The sequence below is a fragment of the Delphinus delphis genome, chromosome 11 (assembly GCF_949987515.2).
Source record: "Delphinus delphis chromosome 11, mDelDel1.2, whole genome shotgun sequence".
Classification (NCBI taxonomy): Eukaryota; Metazoa; Chordata; class Mammalia; order Artiodactyla; family Delphinidae; genus Delphinus; species Delphinus delphis.
Window position 1 is genome coordinate 68852539 of NC_082693.1, and position 27245 is coordinate 68879783.

General features: G+C 35.7%; 1 protein-coding gene across 1 annotated transcript; it reads right to left on the reverse strand.

The window, feature by feature from the left end:
- RASSF9 (Ras association domain family member 9) lies at window positions 1-27139 on the reverse strand. The gene is made up of 3 exons (XM_060025326.1): window positions 27034-27139; window positions 26487-26795; window positions 1-1503 (listed from the first exon to the last, which is right to left on the reverse strand). The coding sequence occupies exons 2-3, from the start codon at window positions 26531-26533 to the stop codon at window positions 243-245; spliced, it is 1308 nt and encodes a 435-aa protein (XP_059881309.1). The 5' UTR covers window positions 26534-26795; window positions 27034-27139; the 3' UTR covers window positions 1-242.
- Window positions 27140-27245: the final 106 nt, after the last annotated feature.

The window sequence follows — 27245 nt, forward strand, 5'->3', positions numbered from 1 at the left end:
ATATACCTGCAAGCTATCTGTGCTGCATTCTTAATAAAGAGTTCATTGTTTGAACTTGCAATAATTAGGTCACATTGGAACTCTTAAATCAAAAACAAACTTACAAAATTCTCTAGTTTTTATTAACTACCGAACACTTTAACGTGATTTACACTTTTTTGCAGAATGGAATATTTAACGTTTCCTACTAAATTAAACAAATGCGAACAACATTGAAGTAGGTCAGAAAGAAGCCATTCAAATTATGTTGACAACAGCACCATATCTCCTACCGTTGTTTCTGAGTCCTGACTGTGGTTAGAGCTGATACCAGTGTCCGAGTCTGTGTCATTTGAATACATGTTAAATACTCTTTGAGTAAAAGGAGGAACCTCCCCACTGCTGGTAGGGACCTCAGATTCCTTTCCTCTGTTTTCCTGTAGCTGGCATTCATCTTTGTTGCTAATATGAAGGGAATTCAACTCCTTGGCCAGGAGCTCATATTCTTTAGCTTTCATCTGAAGCAATGAGTCACTGTATTTAATCTCTTTCTGGATGCCACTCAAGTAAGAGTGGATTTTCAAACCAGCTTTCATGCTTTTCTCCAAATCACACTTAACACTTTCTAAATTAGAGCCTTCAAGTTCACTTGCAGCTGCCCCTTCCGCATCTTCATTTATCTCTGTGCAAATACTTTTTACCTCTTGTTCTATTTCGGCAGAGAGCTTATCAATGAGCTTTCTATAATATGTTAGTCGTTCCTCCAGCTGTACAATTCCATCACTTTCTCTCAGGTCCTCCAGAATCTGGTTTTCATCATACTCCAAGCCTAGTTTTTGCTCAACTTCACCGAAACTGGGCATCAAATATGCATCCTGGACATAATTTTCTCCATCATTTTCTACCCGGTTGAGGTGGAATTTAGCTTCACACTTTTCAATTTCCAGATCCAGCTCTTTCATTCTCTTGACTTGTTGATGAATAGTATGATCCTGGGAAATAATCAGATGAACTAATGTCTCCATACTATCTCGCTCTTGGGAAACTGTGTCCTGCTTAATTTTAGCCAGTTTCCGGAAAGTTTTTCTGACTATTCTCTTTTGCTTATCTGGTGGTAACGTCTTCATGTAATTTGCTGGGCTGAGCTCCCACAGTTTTTCTGTGTTTTGCATTAATTTGGCTTCAGCTGTCCGCCACAAGGGAACTGGAAGAAAAGCATCTGCTTTAACCAAAACAAACTGCATATTAGGCTGCTCATCTCCCCATGCTTTCCAAAGCTTCAGGATTCTTGTTAGTGGGGGAAGAACCCGTTCAGAGCCTCTCCACTTTTCTATGATGCAGTAATCACTGGGCTTCCCCAGAAGAAATCGTTTGTCTCCAAACGTAGTCTCGTGTTCCTCAAGCAAAGCCTGGATGATGTCAGCAGAGGTGGTGCGTTTGGTTAGCCCACAGACAATCTTCTCTTCTTGGCAAACCCAAACCACAATTTCTTTCTCTTCTGAATCCATGTCTTTAGTTGGAGATCTGAAAGAAAAACAAAGTACATTATATTACTGTCATCACCTGTGTAAACTCAGAAAGATGATTTAACTTTAATACCCTTTCTAGATTTTACCATTAATGAGAGATGCATTTTGAGGTTGAGACTACATAAGAATCAGAAGTTTTATGGCAAGAAAAAAAAAGTTAAGACCATGAAAGATATCTTAATTTCCTTTTTAATTCCTAGTGGGCTCTGGAAAGAGCAAATTGTCATCAAAGACAACGGAGGCTATTTTATCGTTAGAAGTCAGCCACAATATAACTACAGTTAGAACTGGCAGAGTTAAGACAAGAATCAAAGTGGAGATTAATGAGAAGTAGAATAAGACTGTTTTGCTGGAGCCTTAGGACTGGGGAATAACCATGGAAGCATAAGTAGGATGTTATTAAAGTCATAGAGTTGAAAATAGTCCATTACTGAAATTAGTGATTATTTAATTCTACGAGTATTTATTGTATGCCAGCCATGTGCCAGACATATCAGAAGATGCTAAACATACAGCAATAAGCAAGGGAGACAAGGACACAGACATAAATGTGTAATTAATATAATATCAGATAGTGGCAAATGCTAGGAAGAAAGTTAAACTGAATGAAGGGATAGAGAATTACTTAAGGAGAGGTCTAATTTAAAGAGCTTAGGAGAGACTTCTCTAAGAAGGTGACGTTTGAATAGGAACATAAATTCACACAGTTAGCAGTGACGCAAGTGAAGATTCAACCCAAGGAAGAAAGCTGGCTCCAGAGTATACTTCTAACAGATACACTATAAAAACAAGTTTACAAGTTTGATGGTTTAGACGTGTGGATTAAATTGGAAAAAAATCATTAACTACTTCTAAAAGAGGAACTTTATAACATTAATTCGCTTTTGATAGCAGTGGAACCATAGCATCTCATTAGAGCACCCAACTGGTCAAGGAAGGACTTTTCCCAATGGTCGGCCATGGAGAAAAGTATGTGGAAATGTGTTACCTTCTGTGCCTTTTTCTTATTAATCTCTTTCCTGCTTCGATGCAGTAATAAAGGATTTTGACTGGCCTGGATGCCTCCCTTAGCTGACAAAACTCTCATGTATATAAAAGCCCTACTGCTATCTCCTTAGAGTAATTCCTACGTCCTGTTCCACTTTCTGGCTCGGGAAACATCAGTTCTGGGTCTGTAGCTAAGGATGACACATGAGTTATAAAGGCTTCAGCTCTACACTGCAGCTGTGAAGACTGGGAAGCAGGGATCAGGGAGTCCTTATGTATACTGAATAATAATAAGGACATACATGACAATTCCCCAGTACTTCCAGGATCCCCGCTCTAATTGGGATTCTCTTGTTTTGGAAGGAGCAAATTCTTACATATTACAGCTTCCACTAGAGATCTGCTAGTTTTCAGCTCGTGTGGATTATGTAACACTGACAGTCATTACGCACAATCAAGAAAGATATTATTATTTCCATATGACATATGAGAAAATTAGTGCCTTTATTAATAGCCTCACAGTCCAACTGGTTCCAAACCCCTTTTTTTAAAAAGTCTACTCTAAACGTCCTTGTATTTTCTTGAGTCAGTTATTTTCTAAATATTTTGAGGAATTTTTACAACCATCATTCAAACCAGATAATTTTCAAAAACTTCTGCCACTTGACTGAGCATGTTTAAAAGTAATGACCATTCTTTATTGAATGTAGGCAATAAATCTTCCATACCTAGTATAAACTTCATCATGTTTAATTCTACTTTGTAGCAGGCTTAGGGTTTTGAAAACTGTGTTTATTTTATAGTGTGGCTCCAATTGAGTTTCTGTTCATTCATTCATTTGACAAATATTTGCCGAGCACCTCCTCTGTGTTTGACACTGTCATGGAAATGTGGATCATAGAAAGACTTGTATGATTTATTAGACAGTATCCCTGGCTAATTGTGGGAAACACTGCTTGGGTTGGGAAGGAAACACTTACGTGTCAGTTCTAGTGCTAAGTTTCTTATTACATCAACAGTTCCCAAATGTTAGACTGATGACCCCTGGTATTATTTCATTAAAAAAATTAGAAATATATAAAAGATGCAAAATAAATATTAAAAATAAACCAATTTAGGAATCTTATAGAATCACTACTTTTTCAAAATAATTGTTTTCATTTGGTCCCAGATCCATGTAAACCTAGTCATCTGATATAAGTAAGGAATTTAATTCTAGAGCTGGGACTAAATAAAATGCTCCCTTCCCAACCTTTGAAAGTTTACTATCTAGTATAAGTAATGACACCCCCAAACACATATATAACAAAGGTTAAAAATACAAACTTAACACTAGATAATTTGGTTTGTTATGTAATATAATGTAACAAACTTCTTACCTAATGGTTCAAATTTAGCAGTTGAGACATATAACCTCCAATTCTAATGCAACAAAATAAAAATAAACACATCCATTGCATGACTTAGTGTTTGTTTTGTTTTGCTCTGCTTTGCTTCTGTGTATGTTTATTGGAAGGAAGGGATAAAGATTTTTACTGGATCTTAAACTTCCCAGAGAACATACTATAACCACATAAAGATTGAAAAATCATAAAGCTTTAATTCATATAATCGCATATTCCAATAATTTACTTCTATTTTCTGTTTTTATCCGTGTTTTAGTTCCATTTATAAATAACTTCATTGTTGATCTGATTAATTTTTTTTTTTCTTTTCATATTTTACCTTTGCTCACTCAATGTTACTTAATGGTGCAAATTAAATTTTTTTTTCTGTATATTGGAATATGTTTGTTGATAATTACTATTTCCAATCCAACAAAGTTACTTTTATTTTAGAAATTTCTTGGCTTGCAGCATTCTTGATTTTACTTATGTACATGGTAGTTACTAATATCATCCCCATTTTACAGATAAGGCAACTGAGATAAAGACAGGGTAAGTAACTTGCCTAAAGTCACAAAGCTAGAAAGTAGAAATGTTCCTTCCAACTCTGGCTTTAGATGTTAACCTACAACTAATCCCTGAAAATAAATTACAATAGCCATTATGACCACCCACTCACAAATATTTCCCAATTTGTGAACTGATTACATTTCAAACGTGATTTTTTTTAATTACTTGAAACTCAGTGCATTTTTCCTATAAAATTAAAATTCCACCTTATATAATCAATGAAATCCCCGTTTTGAATGCTTTTAGGTAAAGTATAAATTTGGTTCCTTCAACTCTATCATTCTTTTCTTTTTGAACACCCAGTATAAAGGCAAGTATTGAGAGAGTCCCATGTATCTGATTCTGTAATATTAAAGGAGTAGAGACAAAGAGATTCTCAGCAGATGTAAGGTTAACATGGATGGAGGTTACAGGAGTGGTTCTCTCTAGATACTATTGGAGAAAGTAACAGCAGGTGGACATTGAGATAGGAGGCTATATAGGAATATGATAGCTGTTCACAAGTATAGGTTATTTACAGTGCAACTGGCTACAAATTGGGAACTGCTTGGATTAGAGGATTCAAAATTTATAACTTCTATGTTACATTATAGGGTAAAAGCATTTACCTAAAAATACTACGTTAATCAAAATAAAGTAACTACCACACTGACATTTAATTCACACCAGTTTAAATTTTTAGGTTAATTTGCTAAATGTTCATGTATACAATTCGAAAGTAGATATGAAAGTTGATAAGCCAGAATTTAATCAGTTCATGGTTTCATATAGCAAGGATATTTTCTTTAACATCCACTTCAGGGAGGCAGAAACAAAGGAGACATAAAATGTTTTAAAATGCCTTGCATAATGTTACGTAGGGTACCTCAAATTTTGCTGATGATCAAAACACACAAAAACCAATAAAGCTTAAGAAATTTTACCATGAAATAGTATTAACAATTGAATAAGATTATGGCTGTGTTTTGTCTTGATTTGAACTAGTTTGTTTATTTCAAGAATGGTTCCTAAGAAAAGAGAAAATGCTCTTGATATCTAAACTGTGACTCCCACCAACACATAACTGTTGTACCCAATCATCTTTAACTACGCTTTAGTCATTGGAAACTGAATTAAAAGTAATTTGAAACACTGTTCAACAGGTTTTACTACACATTCTAAATATATGTTATACTACATCTATGATTATGTAGTATACATTATGACATTTCTCATGCACACACTTTTAAAAATTGTGTATGTATTTAAACACTTCATTAAATTTGATAATATTAATATATCCTAAGATTCTCATGGAAGAATTGTCTTGTTGCTTAGCATGCTCTGTTTAATTTATTTTAAAATAGTTTATAATCACAAAATATGTTTGAAAATCATTTACATATACAGAAGAAAATAAAAAACATAATGCTACAGTATCCATTTTTATCTAATGCTTTAAATTCTTTTTTTTCCCTCTGAAACATTAACAAGATTTATTTGTGAAGATTTGCAAAATAGATATGGTGGGAACAATCCTTGATATTTTAAAATATATTTCATCCTAACTATCACTAATTCATTTTGAATTCTGATAAATCATTTTTTTCTACTCCCCTGTACCCTTCACTGTAATACTGCAGTATATATATATGAGACTCACATTTCTCACAAGATTGCTTCAAATATCAGATAAGTGAAAGGAAAAGAGTGCTTTAAAAATTGTGAAAAGTGTAATGGCTAAATATAGGTTATTAACTCTAATGGTAAAATTACTGTTATTACTACTTAATGCAGAGAAGGGTATAGTGTTTTTAGTATTGTTATTCAGTAACTTTACTGAGCTTGCCACAGTAGTTAACAATATTATTTTATAAATATTTTCCAAGCTATCCCACAATATTTGTTCACCTGCTTTGACTAGTCAATATTTTTGCAAGTACACTTCCCACATAACACAACTGTTTAGCTAATAAGAGATGTTTAAAAAGATCATTAATATAATCTTTGCATCACAGATGAGATGAGAATGCTTTTAATCTTTCTCTGATTTATAGCTCTCTGATTCTGACTGAGTGTGTTAATGAAGCATATTACTCTGAAAATAAATATATACATATATTTATATATTTATCTGATTATTCTTCTACGACTATTTCAGTATTCAGTTTTTGCCTTTTTAGAGTATCTTCATCAGACAATTAAGAAAATTTATATGCCAAATGAAGCTCTTCAACAACGTGTGTCAGCCTCACTTACAGGCACTTTTCCATATTTATTCTGAAATAGAGTGAAATATATGAGAATTTTTGTGAGAATTTTTGCATTTACTCTATTATCAATCAGGAACTTAAAAATATTTCTCCAGTGATAATTAGTTTTAATGCCACAAAAACACGCAGAATTAAGATGCGTTGGCTAGGAATTACAAATGCAACATTCATACAATCAAATATTTCTTCAACAAACTTTCACTGAGTATGGTGCACAAAGCACTAGGGAATAAATCAACTATTTAAATCTGGAAGTCTTAAGATAAAGTATTAAATAGGATATTTTGATGTCAAATTGAAGATCCCACAAAATAAGTATTTACAGAAAAAAGATTGTGTGAGGGCAGAGAAAAATAAAGGTAAATGGATAATATTTGGTTATCTTTATTCAGTTGTCCAGAAAGAATAAAAGGCATTGAAGTTGGGGCCCAGGAGAATAACTCAAAGGACAACATTTCTTCCTAGTATCGCAGACATTAAGGTTTAATTGAAATTTGATGTATAAAACTTATCAGGACAAATATTTCATATTGACCCCTACTTTCAAAAAAATAAGAATCATCAAAATAATAAATTATTAATTAAGAATAATTACATTATGATATGCTTCTAAAACACAGTATATGAAAACTAGCAACCTACAGGTATTTATAGAAAATATTTGGATTTCTGAGTGCATCTTTCCTTAGAACCTATGTTATAATTCTTTGTTTCCTAAGCCAGCCTGGAAAGTATGATACTAACACAATCTAGCTGCCATATATAGGAGTGATTCTGAAATGCTCTTATTGCTTGGCTCTCTGCAGAATCATATTCCATGCTTGGAAATCAAGAGTTACAACTTTTTCAGTTCCAAGCTATTGGTGGCACCTGTGTCTGCAAATAGTGACGCACAAGTCTCCAACAGATTAAAGGATAAAGACCTGTGAAGCTTTGGGGGCATATTGGGGGCATATCTGAATGTTGGCCCAATGCCCGAAGACAGTTCTCTGTTTCCTTTTTATTACCATTACCATTACCATTACTTATTATTTACCATTACTTACCATTACTTATTATTTACCATTACTTATTATTACCATTACTTATTATTTAAACTGAATACTCTCCTTATAAACCAGTTGTTCTCTACTAGGGGTGATTTTGCCCCCCAAGAGACATTTGGCAATGTGTGGGGACATTTTTTTTCACACTAGGGTCTGGGGGTGCCACTAGCATGGGCAGAGCAAAGAATGATCTAGACAAAATGTCAACAGTTGTGCTGTTGAGGAATCCTGATCCATGTTTACAACAAAATATACTTCCATCACAGCTTTATCTATAGCCTTTTCTTCTTACATCTTCTGGAGAATCTATGAGTAAAATACATGAAAATAAAAATAACAAATAAGGGAGACATTTCCAATCTCAAGACTAAAATAAACAATACAAGTTGGTATTCTACTTAATGGAATGCAAATAGAACTTTTTCTCCTTTCACCCCATAGCCAATCTTTATGCTTATTATTATTAATCTGCCTAACTGGACTTCCCTCTGTTAATCCCAGAGCTGGTCCTACGAATACTAATATTTGCATTAAGATGCTATAGAAACACAAATATTCAAAATAGGGTTAATTTGTTCAGGAAAAAACTTGTATTCACAGACTTCATTAAGAAATAGTAAATCTTCCTTCTTCATTAAGAATAGTATTTGAGGGCTTCCCTGCTGGCGCAGTGGTTGAGAGTCCGCCTGCCAATGCAGGGGACACAGGTTCATGCCCCGGTCCGGGAAGATCCCACATGCCGTGGAGCGGCTGGGCCCGTGAGCCATGGCCGCTGAGCCTGCGCGTCCGGAGCCTGTGCTCCACAACGGGAGAGGCCACAACAGTGAGAGGCCCGCGTACCGCAGAAAAGAAAAAAAAAAAATGTCAGTAAATAACACTTGGAATAGACTAACTCAACAATGCAAGGTTCAGAAATGATGATTAGGAATGGGAGCAATAAAACAGCAATAAAAGAAATTTGATTTCAGTATATTTATTGCAGGCTCAAATCTAACAATACCTTGTAGAAAGTCACATTGCTTTGAATAAAAGCATATAATTAAAGAATAAAGATGGGTGATGATGAAGAGCAAGTTTACTGAATCATGTTCCATACCAAATGTTATAAACTGGTATTTGAATTTACAAACCCAGCTCTATACCAATTATGAAGTTTAAAATCCTGAGGATGCCACAAATAGTTTGGATGGTGAAGGTTTAAATTACATGTCACAGCTATTTTCGAACTAAAAGATCAAACTTCCAAATTTAATAGCATCTCTTCCCAATAATCAAAATTATCACAGTACAACTACAGTGAGTTTAGGTAATAAATTACTTAGCTTCACTATGATTATGTAAGAGAAAAATTTATATCTGTGTACTATAATTGGCTTTTATTAAGAGAAAAGTAATGACCCAAACATGGAAATTTCAAGACAGAATTTGGTAAAGATAAATGTTTAAATAAACGATTGACAAAAAAGTTCTACGTAAATCAACTGAATCCATTCTAAGTTAGTTATCCCCCAAATAAATTGTCCTTTTGAATTATGGTACAAATTTTTATAACTGGATTCAACATTCATTTCTTAACAGAACTGTAGTTTTAGTAAATGTAAACAAATGCTGAGGGTAAGATGCTACAGAAAATAAGATGATCTCACGGGGGGAAAGTGGCGTGTGTGTTGTGTGTGTGTGATGAATTGGGAGATTGGGATTGACATCTATACACTAATATGTATAAAATGGATAACTAAGAAAGAAAAAAAAGTGCATCAAAATTTACTTATAAAACTGTTCATCCAGCATTGTTTGTTATTAACAATCCAACAAGATCTACATTCATACACTGTAAAACTATTCATTTTGAAAAATTAAGAAGTATGTAAAAATTATATCATTTCTGTGTAAAAACGCTTGTATACACATCACACATTACACATAAAATGTATTAAAAAAGAAAGAATAAATACTAAGGGAGTAAATTTAAAAACAAAAAAGAAGATGATCTTTACGTTCAGAAATGTGTCATACATAGGAAGGAGAAAAGATATGTTTAGAGAGAAAGAGATTTTAAAAGTTCAAGACCGTCTTAAACATTATTGGAAATCATGAGATACATTCTGTATAAATATGCTACAAAATTTAAAGAATAAAAACAACAAGTATCAAAGTTGAGTAATATTTAATAAACAATCATAAGACGCAGAAGTTGACCTCAGTGTCTTCAGTTCATTCTCAATTCCCATAACCCTTTGAAGAAAGTCAGATTAGGTAAAAGAGCCTCATGAGATTTCATTTGGGACAGGATGCTGATTTGGAGCTTGTCTGTAAGGAAGATCCTTTCAGATTTTTACTTAACATGATTATGTCTGGGCCTGGTAGCTGAGGAAAAGCTACTTGGAAAAAAATAGTAAGGCGACTAGGGAGAACAATGGGATGTGTGTAAAAGGAGACATTAGATAATAATAGCTCACATTTATTGACTGCTTAATATGTGCCAGACATTGTTCTAAGTGCTTTATACATACTAACTCATATAATTTTTGTCACCTATCAGATAGGTCCTATAGTAAAATCCATTTCACAGATTAAAAAGCTGAGTCACAAGAGATTAAGGATTTGTTCAATACCACCCTCAGCTAATAAGTGGGGGAAAATAAGGATAATGTGGAACTAAGGAAAATAAGAATAATTTGGATAAATGAGTTAGAATTGAATCCACACTGAGGAACTCCCTACTGCCTAATACAATAATCAACATGTTTCATTAAGTTTTATCTCTGAAAACAAGGTACCAAATCTGATTCAGATGTAGTAATTGAGCTTCCCTGGTGGCGCAGTGGTTGAGAGTCTGCCTGCCGATGCAGGGGACACAGGTTCATGTCCCGGTCTGGGAAGATCCCACATGCTGCGGAGCGGCTGGGCCCATAAGCCATGGCCGCTGAGCCTGCACGTCCGGAGCCTGTGCTCCGCAATGGGAGAGGCCACAGCAGTGAGAGGCCCGCGTACCGCAAAACAAAAAAACCTATTTTAAGTTTGTTTTGGCTATTTTATTTTTTTATTTATTTTTTTAATTTTTAAAAAATTTATTTTATTTATTTTTGGCTGCGTTGGGTCTTCATTGCTGCGCACGTGCTTTTCTCTGGTTGTGGCGAGTGCGGGCTACTCTTGGTTGTGGTGCGTGGGCTGCTCATTGCGGTGGCTTCTCTTGTTGCAGAGCACGGGCTCTAGGCGCGCAGGCTTCAGTAGTTGTGGCACATGGGCTCAGTAGTTGTGGTGGACGGGCTTAGTTGCTCCGTGGCATGTGGGATCATCCCGGACCAGGGCTTGAACCCACATTCCCCGCACTGGCAGGTGGATTCTTAACCACTGCGCCACCAGGGAAGTCCCTTGTTTTGGCTATTTTCTGTAGTTAAAAATTGATCACCTTAGGCACCCTGATGGCATTTGATGTAAACCAAATATACTATTGATGGGATTCAAGACATGATACCCCAAAATATGGCACCTTGGTATACTGAATATGGTAAGCTGAAGGTGTTTTAGAAAATGGGAGAAACAGGGAGTTCACTTGGACTTTCCACCCAAGCCTCTCCCCTGAAACAGGTCCTAACACCCTCACTTGAGAGATACCCTTCCTATACCTGAAGGAAAGGAGTGTCCTTATCTCTGAAGACAAAGGGATGAGAAGAATCCAACCAAACAGGCCCTGCTAAATGTCTCCCAGTTTACTACGCTTACTTCATATCCTTTGACCTACCTACCACACTTCTCCATGAATGTCCACTCTTCACTAAACCTAGCATAAAACAACACAGGTTTAACCATTTTTTTAGGTCTTCATTTCCTTAGGAAGGCTCCTGTGTCATGCGAAACTTACGTTAAGTCAACTTGAATTCTTTTCTCCTGTTAGTCTGTTTTGGTCGGTTTAATTTTCAGAGCCAGTCAGGGACCTTAAGAGCGTCAAGAAAAACTTGTTATTCCTCTACACTGTGCATAAAATTAAAAAAAAAAAAAACAACGATATTAAGTGACAATTTTGATTCCTTCTGTAAAGTACACACGCACAGACACAACACAACATAAAGTTTAAGCAAAATTAAAATTAATGAAGCAGGCAAATGGTGAGGCAACTCTCTGGCCCACAAGCTAACTCAGCTCTGGTTATTTTACACAGAGTATGGTACACGCCCTCTGAAGTAACATTTTTTTGAGATCACAGTACTGCAGTCTCAGGAAGATAATCACAGGGCGTGTCTGCCACAAATAATACAAGTCTTTCCTTAGGTCTCTATGAAAATCTGGATCACTGTTTTGATAGATGAAGCATGAAAATAATGCTATCAAATAATTTTCACGAAACACAGACTATTAACATTTTATTAAAACAGTTTTAAAATTGGAGTCCTTCAGAAAATTAATCACTCTGAAAAATTGGGGCAGTCAAAAATTAAAACTACCTTGAAAATTAAAATTTTATACATATATACGCATAGAAAAAAAATCACTAGTTTTGTGCTCTACTAACACCAGTTTAATTTTCTAGGGAGTAATAATATAAGTCAGTCACGTAGGACAAGAAAAACCCTAGACATTCCATACCTGCAGGGTAGCTATAATACTGTACATAATTCCCATAAACAGAGAAAAGGGAAGGGAATATGTAAAGAATGTGTATTGGGGACTATGGGGGGGTTAAGTAAACTAAGCTCATAGCTCAGATTCCAGAAATTGATTATACTCAAAATGTAAATATTTAACATGTAGTATTTACTAGATGAAATGCTGAGAAAATATCTACTCTCATTGGAAATTCTAGGGCTAACTTCCAAGTGTTACCTGTTCCTGGCAAATACCTAAAGTTTCCTTATTGATTTATACTTTGTAAAGAAATATTTCATAATAACAAAGCATATTTATTAAAGGAAAGTTACCTAGCCTGAATATTTAGTTTAACGATAGCTGTAGTTATGTCAACTACTAACAGTTTTTCTTTTGGCAGCTAAGCCCGTAATTGGTTTTGCCTTCTTAGTGGAAGCTATTTCCTAATGATGGTGACTTTCAGCTTGTATCTGCCTGCAGCCACCTACTCTCCCCTCTCTAAATGTATTCTGAAATATGTTGGCAGATTTGAATGGCACTAGAAATATGTAAGAATTTGAATTATCCAGTAGGATAGCTGAAAATACAAGATGACCTCCTTTATCCCTGATTTCCATGTTCTGAACATACTCTATAATAAACAGTAATAAACTGTGACTTCCAATTGGAAGCTTCATCGAAAATAATCAGCTCTTCACATTAGTCACAGATCAATTACCTAAAGAACAACAAAAAATTAATAACTTTTAGGAACAAGAATATACCAGGGCCTGTCATGCCATTTTGTTAAGGAAAAGGAGCTACTTGAAAACATCACTGGTAAGAGAAAAATACTGGTCATCTACATCAAAAGTATCTTACATCCATTTACTTTCCCAAAGTTTTTAACTCTTTAATGTGCTCTGAATTTCACGGCTTTCACCTCCTCTAGGACTTTGCTTCATAATTTATCCCTTCTTAAACTCATTTTATCTTCTACCTTTACTTCTGGGCCTTCCTGCTACCAGGTCACATTATAACAACCATCATTTGATCACATACACACCTCAACTATCTTCCCTTCACAGACTCAAATAATAACCCACAGTTACTTTCTCTAGTTTACCTCTTTCCAGGAACAATCACCATAAAGTGACTTCCACCCCCCACACACACACCCACAACAGAAATATTTCTTCCTAGGTTTATCAGAGATCTAACCTCCAAACCCAAGTGCCATTTTTGGAACTGATCTGCCTCGACCTCGTTGTAATATTATGCATTGTGACCTTTTCCTCCCGTTCTTGCAGCAGTCCATTCCTTGATTTCACTCTCCACGGCTCTTCCTTTCCCTTTCTAGCTTCTTCTCAGTTCTGACATGGGCCTTGCTTCCTCTGCATATTCAGTAAATGTAGGTGTCATGCAGGGGTGGCCACAAATTCTTTGTAGCTCCTTCCATTGAGAGATGGAGTCTGTTTCTTTTTGCTTGACTAGACCTTGGGACTAAGTATGGCCAATAGAATATGGTAAAAACCATGTGTGCGAGTTCTAGAGTCCAGGCTTCAAGAAACCTTGCAGCTTCTGTCTTCTTCTTCCTGTAATGCTGTCCTGAGACTGCTGTTTGATGGAAAAGCTTGAGATGAAAGACCACATCAAGAGAGAGAGAGACCCAGCCATCTCAGTTGTCCCATCGGAACCTAAGCCTTGACTAACCCACTGCTCGTGAGATAGCCAAAGTAAAACTCAGAAGAACCACCCCAGTTTACTCAGAAAATCATAGCAAATAACACATTGTTGTTTTCAGCCACTAATTTTTATGGTGTCTTATTGCCAGTAAGTGATAACTGATACAATAGGCATCCCGCAGGTTTCTATGACTCATTTCTTGTCTCATTATATACACCTTATGGGTGACTGTAATATCACCCACAACTTTATCAACCAACTGAATGATGATAGTTCCCAAATTTACTTATTTTTTCCCTTGAGCTCCAGACCAATATTCCAAACTTTGTTTTGACATGTTTATTTGATCATTATGTTACTCACAGCCACCTCAAATTTGGCCCATCAAAACTAATTCACCATCCTCTCCTCTCATATCTCAAACTATTCCACCTCTTGATTTCCCATCTTACTAAATGTAATCACTATCTCCCCACCCTTTCTCTCAAGTTTGAAAACTGGGAGTCTTCCTAGATTCCTTTGTCTATCTCATTCCCCTTTAACAACCAGTCCCCATGTCTGTTTTACTCTTTCTCCCGAATGCCTCAAATATACGCCCTCCTATCCATCACCACTACTACAATTCGGACAACTTCCAGTTTTACAATAAGTTACTGTAATAAGTTAGGACATATTATATTATGATAAACTCCTGCCCACTTCACATTTGTGCTCCATAATACTGTCAGGCTTCCCTTTTTAAACTGCAAATCTAGCTGTGTACCTTCCTTGTTTAAAATCTTTAAATGGTTTCCAAGTCCTGCATTTTCAATTTGTTTACCTTTCTTCCTCTCCCTCATCACCCCTCCCCTCTCTGTCTGTCTCTCTCTTACTCTCTCTTCTGTTCTCTGTTTCTCTCCTGCCTGTTCCTAGAATTCCTTCCATGATCTGATTCCTCCAACTGATAGCCAAGCACTCTGTAATAGACACCTTGAGCTAGCTATTCCTAACATCTTGCTGATCTCTGACAGATCTAATGTGAGGGTAACTGGCTGTCACTGTAACATCTATCACCCTATGAATTGCTAGACTGGATTGCACTGTATCTGCCATGCTTTTATTTTTCACTCTGGGCTTTTCCATAACCTATTTCCTTGGCTTGAAACACCTTTTTTCCCCTTTCTTCATCTAACTCTTACTCTGTTTCAAATGTTGCTTCCTCTAGGAAAATTCCCTTATCATCTCTGAATAACCCCATTCCCGCCACTCCAGATGGAAATGGATGCCCATTCTTGATGCTTCCACAGAACCCATTGTACATTGAGTGGTAGCATTTTCTACCTTCGTTTTTTGCTAGTTTGCCAGTCGGGTCCTGGACTGACTCTTTCATCTTTGAAGCCTAAGAGCCTAAGACAATAAATGTTAAATGTTCTTTTATTTTTTGGAGCATGAGAGGAGGAAGGGGGTTCGGGGGGAGGTATATAAAGGGAATTTTTCAGTCAACTAGGGCCTGGCGGTTACAACTATCCCACCATATATTTTTGTAAATAAAATTTTGTTTAAGTACAGTCATGCTCATTTAATTATGTACTGCCTGTGTCTGTTTTCACGCCACATTGACAGAGTTGAGTGGTTGAGACCGTGACATTATGGCTGGAATAACCTAAATATTTATTATGAGGCCTTTTACTCAAAATGTTTGCCAACTCCTGACCTAGATGATTTACCTGCACCAAAAATCTAGATTTTGTTTAGTTAAATACTAAAATGTTATTTGAACTCCAATATCTATATAATAGTTCTGTGTATTATTCTCTAGGGGACAAGAAAGTAAAAATAATGTGGTCTTTAAACAGAAGAATGTATGATCTCATGGAAGTCATGGCCTTGTTTGGAAGTAATTTCAACCAAAGGCAATGACTGAAGGCTCACTAAGAGGATGGCTGTGAAATGCTTCATGGAGAATGAGTGGGTTTAACATAGGATTAGTCAGCGTGAAGGCCTTGGCTGGGAAACCAGTGTGTTTTGCCTTTAAAGTCCCATTCCAGGTGCAGTGTGTTCCATATTAATCAGTCCCATATGGATGTCAGGAGGGCTGGCAGTAGGTTGGATGAAAGGCTGCTTTCACAGCGCAGTGTGTCCAAACACCAGGTGTTTGGAGGTGGAATATTTGGAAACATTCAAGTGACACCTTGAATTTTTTTACTCTAAACCCTGATGTTCTTCCCTCCCCCGAGTTACCCTTGCCATTTTTCCTGTTCTGTATGATAATGCAACTATATTCCTATTTACTCAGACCCCAAATTGTAGTTATCACTGAATCTTTTTTTCCATCCTGATACTTTCTATTGTCCCCATACACTCAGTTTTGAATTCCTATAAATTCCGCCTCTATAGTGACTCTTATAACTGTAATCTCTATCTGAAATTTCTTGTTCATTTATTGTTTCCTTACTGTCTGCCCGTCCACCACTGTACTATAAGCTCAATGAGAACAGAGACCTTGACTGCCTTTCTCATTGCTGTATTCCCAGCACCTAGAATAACATGTAGCACACATTATAAGGTAAATATTTTTTGTTGAATACATGGACTTTATTAGGATACTTTAAAATGCTGCCTTGTATTTTAATTATTTACATATGTCTGTGTGTCTACTAATCAACAAGTTCCTTAAAGTATGGTCCATATCTGATTCACATTTAATCTTAATAAAGCCCTCAAAGTATGAGGTTCATTTGATATTTCTGAATTTTTAAAAATCATCACATAACCCGTATCTTGAGTCCCCAAAAGGGAAATATATACAAGTAGATGCCCAACCTGATACGGTGGGATAGTTTAGAATGTTTTGTTTTAAGATGCTAAGGTAGATAAGAAAGCAATACTATAATATGCTCAGATATGTAAAGCACTATATAGCACAAGCTGCCAGCTTACTTAATTCTCTAAACTGTGACTACAGCAAGGTCTCCTAACTAAAAGTAGAACCACTAAAAACGATCATTTAAAAAAAAAATGACTTAGTCTAAGTTTCATGCCGATCATTAATAATTCTAGGAAAATGTTCTTTGACTTTCACTACTAGAGTAAAAGAACAAGCAGTCAAGAAATTAAAGCTAATACTTTGTGGTCCACTGCTGTAAAGTGGCTAACGTCCTGTGCTCTGAAAAAAGATGAAATCTCAAAGGTCCAGTATAGCTTCATAAGTGCTTTTCCTAATGGCGCGCAACTCTTTTCTTCATATGAGACTGTAGTTATTATATGTCTACTCCATGAAGACATCCATGGTTTTTCAATAGCACTTCTCATAGGTTCCACACAAATGTAATTTTATGCAGAGCTAAAAATAGGTATCTTCAGTTTCTACTGTTGAGGACTGTGGTCTCCCCCAAACTGATGTGCTGCTGCTAGATCTTAAAGTACTCTCAGTTAATCATAACTGCAGGGAATTCCAGAAGGATTGACAAATGCCAGAGTAAATGAGGAGTGAATGAGTAACCAAAGGTATTGGAGATGGCTGTAAAATGTCTTAGTCATTGGTTGAGAACAGGAAGCATACACTGTGCAGTCCATCAATAAACCCCAGACACAAAATTCCTACCGATTATATACCATCATTAGTAAGAATAAAAATTTGTTGAAATTGGACCACTATCTGCATTAGTGGAATTACCATTTAGAAGATCCACAAAATAGAAGAATAACTTAATTCTATAAGCTGATACACTGACTAGTTTAATAGGATTATTAGAACAAATAGCAGTCAATTACAGTTGACTGTAAGTCTATTACTGTTATATAAACACATCCTTAACATTTTTTTCAATTGTAAAATACTGTTTTCACCAACCAAGCAAGATTCTGGATTCTCACCAAACTGACCATATTACTGCCTGCTTCCTGAATTCTTTTCTTTTGACTATCCTGAGTCATTCCTAGCTTTGTGTGCTTCAGCCCCTCCTACATCTTTCTGTACACCTTGTCGTGTTCCCTTCTCTTGTCCAAGCCTGTCCCCTAACTGTGGAAGTTTCATAAACACTATCTAATGTGATGATGCTCCATTTATTTTTCTTTATCTCCATTCACTTCTCTTATATACTTCTACTTAGAGTCAATCAAAAACATTTAGTGACACCTACTCTATAGAGGAACAGCCTTCCTAAGACATTATACTTTCATTTTATAAATTGTATTATAAATATAACTTTATTTACCCTGTCAACAGTAGTTCCCCATGGAAGAGTGATTTTTTTAAAAGTTCATGCATGAGATGCTAAACTATAGTGCTCTTTTCTCGATTAGGAGTTTAATCCCTTAAGAATGAGGTGGTGTCTTTGCATGTCTGGTATAATACAAAACACAGAGTTTACCAGTCCTAAAGAAATAAAATAAAAAGATAGCTACTCCTAACATTCTTATATTTGTATTACTAAACTTAAAATTGTGCTTAGCAAACACTCAATAATTCTTAGATATTATAATTTATAAACTAATCATATGTCTTTATAATTGGAAATAAACGCATTTGACTTTTACCGTAATGGTACCTTTCCTGGTGGAGGTTATGTGGCAATGCATCATGTTTAGGTAAAATAAAATTACCAAAAAAATCCTTCTTTCAATTCTATTTTTAAAAGTTTTCTTGAAAAAAAGCAGGACAAGAGAATTAAATTCTACTCTGCAGAGGAAATTTTAAAACCACAGAAGCTTAGAGATGAAAGGGACCTTAAGTATCCAATTCAATCTTTCATAGTTTTAGACAAAGATAACACTAAAATATTCAAATTATGTATCCTTTGTTCTTATCAAAAGTCCACAAAGACACATAAGGAACTGTCTCTTAAACTATGCTATGCATTGCAAAATCATTAATAGTCTCATAATTTTGCTCAGATGCGGTGTGAGGATTAAACATAAAAGCTGTCAGAATTGAAATATTTCATCAAGATCCAAGGATAGTATTGCACAACATTTATAGACTCATTTCTAATTATATTCAGTAATTTATAATGTATCTCTTTGTATCTAGGGAGGAAAAGAGATCAGTGATGATCAGGAAAAGAGAACAGAAGTTCTAGTGAGTCAAGGTTGAGATTTTGAAGCCGCAAATATCATGTTTAGGTGTTAAAAACTTAGATATACTTCATAACATATTTAATCCAAGAGGCCTGAACAAGGAGTGAATATTTACTGAGCTTTTATTATGTCCTAGCACCATGCTAAATTTTTATATATAATCAGATTTAATCCAAATTCTTGATGGTTTAGGATTAACTCTATTTTAGAGATGAGAAAACTAAATACTAAATAGGCCATACAGAGTAAGGGTTAAGAGCATGGATTCGAATTCTGTCTCTGCCACTTATTAAGTGTTGCACTGCTCTGGGTCTTAATGGGCTTACCTGTGAAATAGGAGAAGTAGTAGTACCTTCTTCACAGTGTAATTTTTTTTTTTTTTTAAACAAGATGTTGGGGGTAGGAGTTCATTCATTTATTCATTTATTTCTTTTGGCTGTGTTGGGTCTTCGTTTCTGTGCGAGGGCTTTCTCTAGTTGTGGCAAGCGGGGGCCACTGTTCATTGCGGTGCACGGGCCTCTCACTATGGCGGCCTCTCTTGTTGCTGAGCACAGGCTCCAGATGCGCAGGCTCAGTAGTTGTGGCTCACGGGCCCAGTTGCTCCGCGGCATGTGGGATCCTCCCAGACCAGGGCTCGAACCCGTGTCCCCTGCATTAGCAGGCAGATTCTCAACCACTGCGCCACCAGGGAAGCCCCACAGTGTAATTTTAAGTATTATGTAAATTACTTAGACCAGTGCACATAATAAGTGTTATAAGAAGTATTAGCAGAGGTGGATTTACCCTGAAGCTAATGAAGTTTAAGCATAAGGGCTTCCTCATTTGCACAGTCACATTCCGAGGCCCCATAACGACCTTAGTGATATTATTAATCAGAACTTTAAAGAGCAACTTATTTAATACCCATTAAATATGTCAGCATATTTAATACCTATTGCTCATTTTAAAGAGCAACCCCATCAATTGTCAAACTTAAATTTGCCTTTGCTTGTTGTTATTATTGTTATCGTCGTATTAGAAAGATGAAATATTTGCCCCAGTGCATACAACTAGTAATGGCAAATCTGAGATATGACCGAAAGTCTAGGTGACTAAAGAGCTGGAGTTCTTAACTAAGATAATTTTCTGCCTGGTTCTAGCATTTTCCCTTTGTCTTATAACTGTAATTATCTTATAGAAAGAGCATAAATCCTCCTTTCATGTGAGAAAATAAGTATTTCCCCAACTGTATTTCCCTCTTACCTCCAAAGAAGGAGGAAATGTTCCACATTCAACAGTGAGTGGGGTCTATAGTAGCCAACTACCATCATCCACCAAACCTCACTCACATACATACATGGTTGCATTCCAGGAGCATGAAAGGAAGTGAGAGCATCCCTCGAGAAGAATGAGTAACCCTGCACCTTGGTTTGTTCTCTACCAGAAGTCCAGTAAAGTCTCTTACAGCATCTATTTCTCAACTATGACCCTTAACCATTTGAAAGCAAGGAGTTAAGCCTAGAAGCAGGGGTGATGAGAGATCAACCTTGAATTTATGGATTCATTCTTTAACTTACCCATGAGTCCATTCACTGCAAATGTACTGATTTACTACTCTGACACAAGTGCTTTATGGGGACCAGCTGTATTTGGAGAGTATATGTTGAATTCATTTGTTCAATCAACAAATATTTATTGAGCATCTACTCACTGTTTATCTAGAAAGAAACAAGATAGATGAGGTCCCTGATCTCACTGAGTGTATACTCAATTTTTTTATAGCTATCTTAAGTCACTTTACTTATAAAAAGAGGGCATTCTAGCCTGCAGATATAAACCTTTGAGAATAATTTGCCTTGTTTGTCAGCATATTTAATACCCATTGCTCATTTTCATTCTTGAAATATTTTTCTTATCACTGCCAATGCTAAAATGTCTCCCCAAGGCTCTATTCCATTCATATAAGTAATGGTCACTGTTGGGTGACCATTCACATTACTAATCGCTTTAAATTACTATCAACAGATATGCAAACTTTCTCTAGAAGGTGTAGCCTTACAACAGGCTCCACAGTAATTGAATCACAATCTATTTTAAAAAACCAAATAATTGACTCTTAAGAAATCAGTGTTGTATGTGTTATGTATGTTTTGCCAAAGGGATGTCTTTTAAAACTCCTAAGCAAGTATACATGAAAGAACATTAGCACACAGAAGTATGCTGAACTTTTTCCTTTCACATGTACTTGGTGCAGATGGCATTTTGCCTTATTTTAGAAAGCCAATATGCTAGGGACAAAGAGATCTCTTGTCAAGGACTGGAATACACATTCACCTGGAAGAGGTAAACTCATACTCCTACTTCAACTTTCTTTCATTTTTAGAACTAAAATCAAAAGAAGAGAGCCATACTTTTGTGAATTACCTAGCGCCATTATCAGATCTCCCAAACGACATACCAATCAAATAACATCAAAACTTTCTAAGTTATACAGTCCAGCTAATAAAGAGGCTATGTAAATAAAATTGTTAACCAGCTACAAACTTTTAAAAACTTTTTAAAAATCCTTAAGATTTTCACCTTGACATTCTTCATGAATTGATACGGTACATAATAGAACATCTTATGTAGTGGATTTTAAGTTGGGTTATAGTTTTTTTTGAGTGACAATTCAAGATCTCACCTAGAGCTCAATTTCACCGCTGCCACTGCTCTCAGGATATTTTTGCCAGGGATAGAGCATTCCAATCATTGTTCCTAATGCGCTGTCTCTGTCAAGTAATAACTACTTAAGTTACCAGGTATTATCAGGGGAAATCTCTTTCAGGAACACCTGGGAACTAAAAAGATGTATGTACTCAAATATCCAGCATTTCTCAAGCCAATTTCAGGGCTCTTTCAAATATTTATTGGAGGTTAGACAAAACAGTACAAGATAATTTCCTGTTCTGCAGAATTCATAAATTACCATACTTCTAATTACAAAGAGAAAACATCCAGCTTGCCAGCAACTTCTACCATGACCTCAAAACTCAATTCTTCCTTCTGATGAAGTAACTGCGGCATGAGGTGCTTAAGAGAGCAATATGAGGCACCTGGTTTTAAAACAACTTGGTTAGATATGTTCTAATTCATTCAAAAGCAAATGCAGATTTTATGTGTCAATTATACAACAATAGAGCTGTGTTATTTACTTCTAATAATTTTATTACAAATATATTTTTTGGAGACTTTTGATTTCAAGTTGATATTAGGACAATGCTTGTTATCACCTGTGATATAGGTCTAGGAAAAGGCAAAAGAAAGCCAAGAGCTGACTGAATGGTACCTAACAATAATTATAAGGCCTTATTCACTAAATTAGATCCTTTCGTATTCATTGTTATTATCAATGAATCACCTGAAAGAACAATTCTGATTTTATATATCCAACAAACATATGAAATACTGCTTTAGTCTGGCAATTTTTTGCTCCTAGCAAGGTTTGGTTAAAAAGTCCAACCAATTTTCTGCCCTCAAATTTTATTAATTAAGACACCAAGGAATCGTAACTCACAACCGAGAATCCCCCAGGTCTTTAAAGTGACATTCCACTTTTCTGAACTTATAAAAAAAAAATGTTGCTGATTGCTATTTAGAAGCATTAGCTTTTAAAGCAATCATTGTTTTGAAAATAGAACCTACAGATGGAACTTATGTGAATACTTGAATATGTTAATAATCTGAATTCAATTGTTGAATGACCATATGAATGTCAAGTAAATTCATGCTTCATTATTTCCTTCTTTGGGTTTTCTATGAGAAACAAAAGCCACCTAGAGACTTTTAGAAAATATTTTCAGAAACTTGAATAGCTTATTGAAAAGAAAATATCTAGACTCTCCAACGTTTTTATTCTTTACGTGAACATAAAGTTGCTTAAGAAGGTAGTTATCAATCTTTGGGATTCAGTCACAGAACATTTTATTATTATGGAACCAAAGTAAACAGTCCATCTCCTGAGACCAAAAGGTCTTCTGAAAATTGTACTCTTCCTATTAAATGTTATGAAAATTAGAAAATTTTAAAAAAATAATTCTGAGCATAAAGATTTTACATTGGCTCCATTTCTTTTATTTGCATGAAAGTTAGAAACGAAAAGCATCAGGGCGGGGGTGGGTGGGATGAACTGGGAGATTGGGATTGACATATATACACTAATATGTATAAAATAGATAACTAATAAGAACCTGCTGTATAGCACAGGGAACTCCACTTCGCCGTACAGTAGAAACTAACACAACATTGTCAAACAACTATACCCCAATAATAATAATTTAAAAAAAAGAAATGAAAAGCATAAAATGTTTGTGTGTCCAAATAAAATCATTTTGTGACCAAGTATTATTTTCAGATTTCCTGAAGACTGTTTTCCAGATTTTTAAATCGAATGATTCTTAACATTTAGAAAATATTTTCTGGTAGGGGAGGATTAGCTTGGTGTCCAAATCCATATAATTATTTGTCCATCTCCCTGGTTTTTGGATTTTATCAAATATCAACCAATCCTTTATAAAGTATTCACTTTTATATAATACCAGCTGATCTCAGATGATGCTAGAGAATAAAATGATTACTGTGTTTTTGATTTGAATACAAATTATAATTTTAGTTTATAAAATTATATAAACAACTGTATTATATACGTCCATCACGTACCAGGCACTGCCCTGGGAATTAGAACACAATGGGGACTAGACAGATATGGCCCTGCCCTCCTTAACCTTTACAGTGTGTGTTTTCTAAAAGTTTTTTATGCCTCATACTTTGAAGTTTCATTTGTTTTCCATCCTGTCTCTAAAACTCTCAAATATCCATGTATTATGAGACTATTTACAGAGCTACCTTAGGACATTCAATCTGGGGTGATAAATATTCTGAGTGAACAAAACTGAAAAGACAGAACAGGATGCAGAAAAGTTCAATAAACTTTCTCAAAATTTTATGATCTCAAAATCCTAATATTCCCTCGAAAAATCCTCATTTTTTCCTGCTGACAAAGATACAATTATATTCAAGTTGTTCTTTTAACTGTATAAATGTTATATCACAATGTATACAAATACATTGCTCAAATTTTTCCTTTACATTCTACAAGTAATTTTATACGATATATTTGAAGAATGCATTTGCTGTTATCAGATAACTGTTTTATCATCAATCGAAGAATGAATCTATCAAAGGATGAATCACTTGTCATTTAAGGAAAGTTATTGGTTTCTATATTTTGGAGTGGAATTATTTAAATCATTATGGAACCCAGGAAATGAAATTGATAAACTTAATCATGTAACTAAGTTTCATCTGTAGTTTCACCTTTGTGAAGGTGAAAAAACAGACAAAACAAAAATATCTCATCTATATCAAAACTAAACCTTGAAAAAAACAAATATACATTAATTCTATTTCAACACACCATGTGGCTTATTTACTGCTTAGTTTGAAATACCCATATTTTTACGTCCCTAGCTACCCCTGTGGTTTAAGCAACGTTAAGGATTGGAAAAATACAAATCTTTAAAGGGAGGCACTCAGTTATTACAGCAACTCATGCACAGCCTCACTATTACCACTTTCGCCAAAACACACGTTCATAAAAAAGCATCACCTTCAGGAAGCACCATTCCATTTTGTCAGAGCAACTTAAAATACTATTAAGTTCCCCATCTTTTATTGTTTCCTTCCACTTTTTCATAATTTTGCATAGAAAAAATATTTTAAAAATGTTTGTATACTCACCTCCCTGAACAAAAGCTAGTTTTATGGGTAGAGTAGATTTTGCAGTGGCAAATTAAGGCAACAAAAGTGGCCATATGAGGGAAACTCACAGGGGTGCATGCAGTTTTATTGCACTGTTATTTGGCGTACCAATGACAGAATTCTTGAATTAGTTAACACACACACACAAATACACAACAACTCTGAACTACAGGGATAGTATTCAGAAAGATCACTATGCCAAAAACATAACTTGTTTTGTAATACCATGAACTTTCCTGAAGTAATTTTTTATATATTTTTACAGCATTTAAACAGATACACTTCAAAACTGATGCTACTGAAAAATCCTTTAAAAAGTAGGAAGGATTTTCTTTTGGTAAGGGGAGTTGTCTGAAATATTTTTTAATGCATCGACACTAGGAAAATACAAGCCTATTTTTGATAACTATCACAACCATAGTTTTTAATACTACCCAGACATATTTCTTTATTTTAACATACAGTTTCATTAATTATCATAAATACCATATTCGTGACATATCAGATTATTAGAAAATAAAACAGGTTTAGCAAGTTTGATAGTATTGATTATTGCTGCTTTTGTTTCTTAAGCTAGTCAACTAAACCATAAAGACATTGGAATGAGGTAATAACAGAATTTTTCAAGTAGACATTCATGCCCAAAATAAAGTCTGGAGATTTACTTTAAAGTTGTACCACTATATTGTCATGCAGACCCTCTAAAATAATTGTATCATTTCCTACCATGTAATTGTATGCTTTTAAATTGACACTAAGTAAATTATGACAAGTACAAACAGGTGTGATTGAGAGAAGAGTTGTGGAAAAGCGCTTATGCCAAAACAAGTATGTTTATAAAGTAAAGCCCGTGTCTACAATTAGCCTCACATTTTTTTAGGCATAAAAATGTAGCACTTGAGTTAATAAAATATTTAATAGGACTGATACACACATACTGACTCAAGAAAAATCTGTGTGTGTATGTGAAATATGTTTATTTACACAATGGGCATTGCCGGCTTGAAAACAGCAAATCAAATCAAAGTAAAATAGTAATAATAAGGATTAAGAAGGACAGCTGTTTGAATCCTTTTTTAGTGCCTAAAATCACCTAAATTTCTCAAAGATTTTTGAAAGAATGAGTTCACAAAAAGTTTCTCTACAGAGTATTTTCACTTTAGGAACTTGCCAGGTTTTAGGAATGCCCCACTCAAAAAGGGAGCCAAAGCATTGTTTCCGGATTGTATCAGCAGCTCTGTTTTTCTGTTCTAATTAGTGGCTAATAAATTCTAGTTATGTCTTCATCAAAATGTTAACTCTTCCTATAATATACTAAAATTCTGTCTAAAGCAAAATAAAACTTGCCATCCCACTACTCTCAAATAGGCGAGGCAACAAACAAGAAGAAGGTGATGCTAGTGGTGGAAACCAGAAGTGGCCAAAGGGAGAAAAAAGGAGTCAAAATAATCATCCTTTATTTTCAGAGATCCTTGAACTGGTCACTGCAATCATTGTTACTGGAACAATATCCTCACCAGTTGAGTGTACACACTAGCCCTAACTCCCTAGAGCTTTGTTCCCCAGGAGCAATTTTCATCAGAATCTAACTGCAACAAAACACATACTTTCACAACAGAAGCTCCCGAATACACACACGCTGGACTTTACCTGTTTTTATGTCGAGTCTTCAGCAAGTTCCTTCCAAAGGGAGCCATGGCCCGCCAGGCCAGCGAACAGCAAGGACAGTATCTCAAAGTTCTCTGGGGATGGGGGAGATATCTGGATTTCTAGGGTGAAGGGAAGAGACCTGGAAGCTTCCTCTTCACCTCCTCAGATGCTCCTGGCTTTCAGCTCATTAGTATCCGTCTGAAGGGAGCTGCTGGAAGTTGTGCAACTGTTGCTTAACTTTGAACTGCAGGATTGCTGTGGCTGCTGCACCTTTGGAGACCTGCCCAGCTTCAGCCTCGAAGGAGGCGTCTGGAGGCAGGAAAAGGAAAAGAAAAAAAAAAAAGAGAGAGAGAACGAGAGGAAGGGAGGAGGACTCTATTGTGTTCTATAGTTATTTGCAGACTTGCTAAAAGAGCTGCCACCCCACAGGCATGGTAATACCCACGGAATGGGAATTTCACTCGCTTTGGAAACCCCCCTCTTCCGCTCTCCACGCCCAACCACACAGGGTGAAGTGAACACACATAAAAGATTTAAAAGTAAATACCTCCACCTCCCATCCAGCTCCAGTCTGTGAAAAGTAATCTGACGGAGGCAAGCAGGAGTGAGGGCCAAGAAGTCTTTGCCCAGCGATTCGACACAAAATTCCCCCGCCCGGGGTGTCAGTGCTGTAACATACATCGAGGAGCGAAGCTGGAGGCTGGATCGAGGGAGACTCCCAGACCCCTGAGGAATCTGAGCCCCGAGTTTCCCCCAACT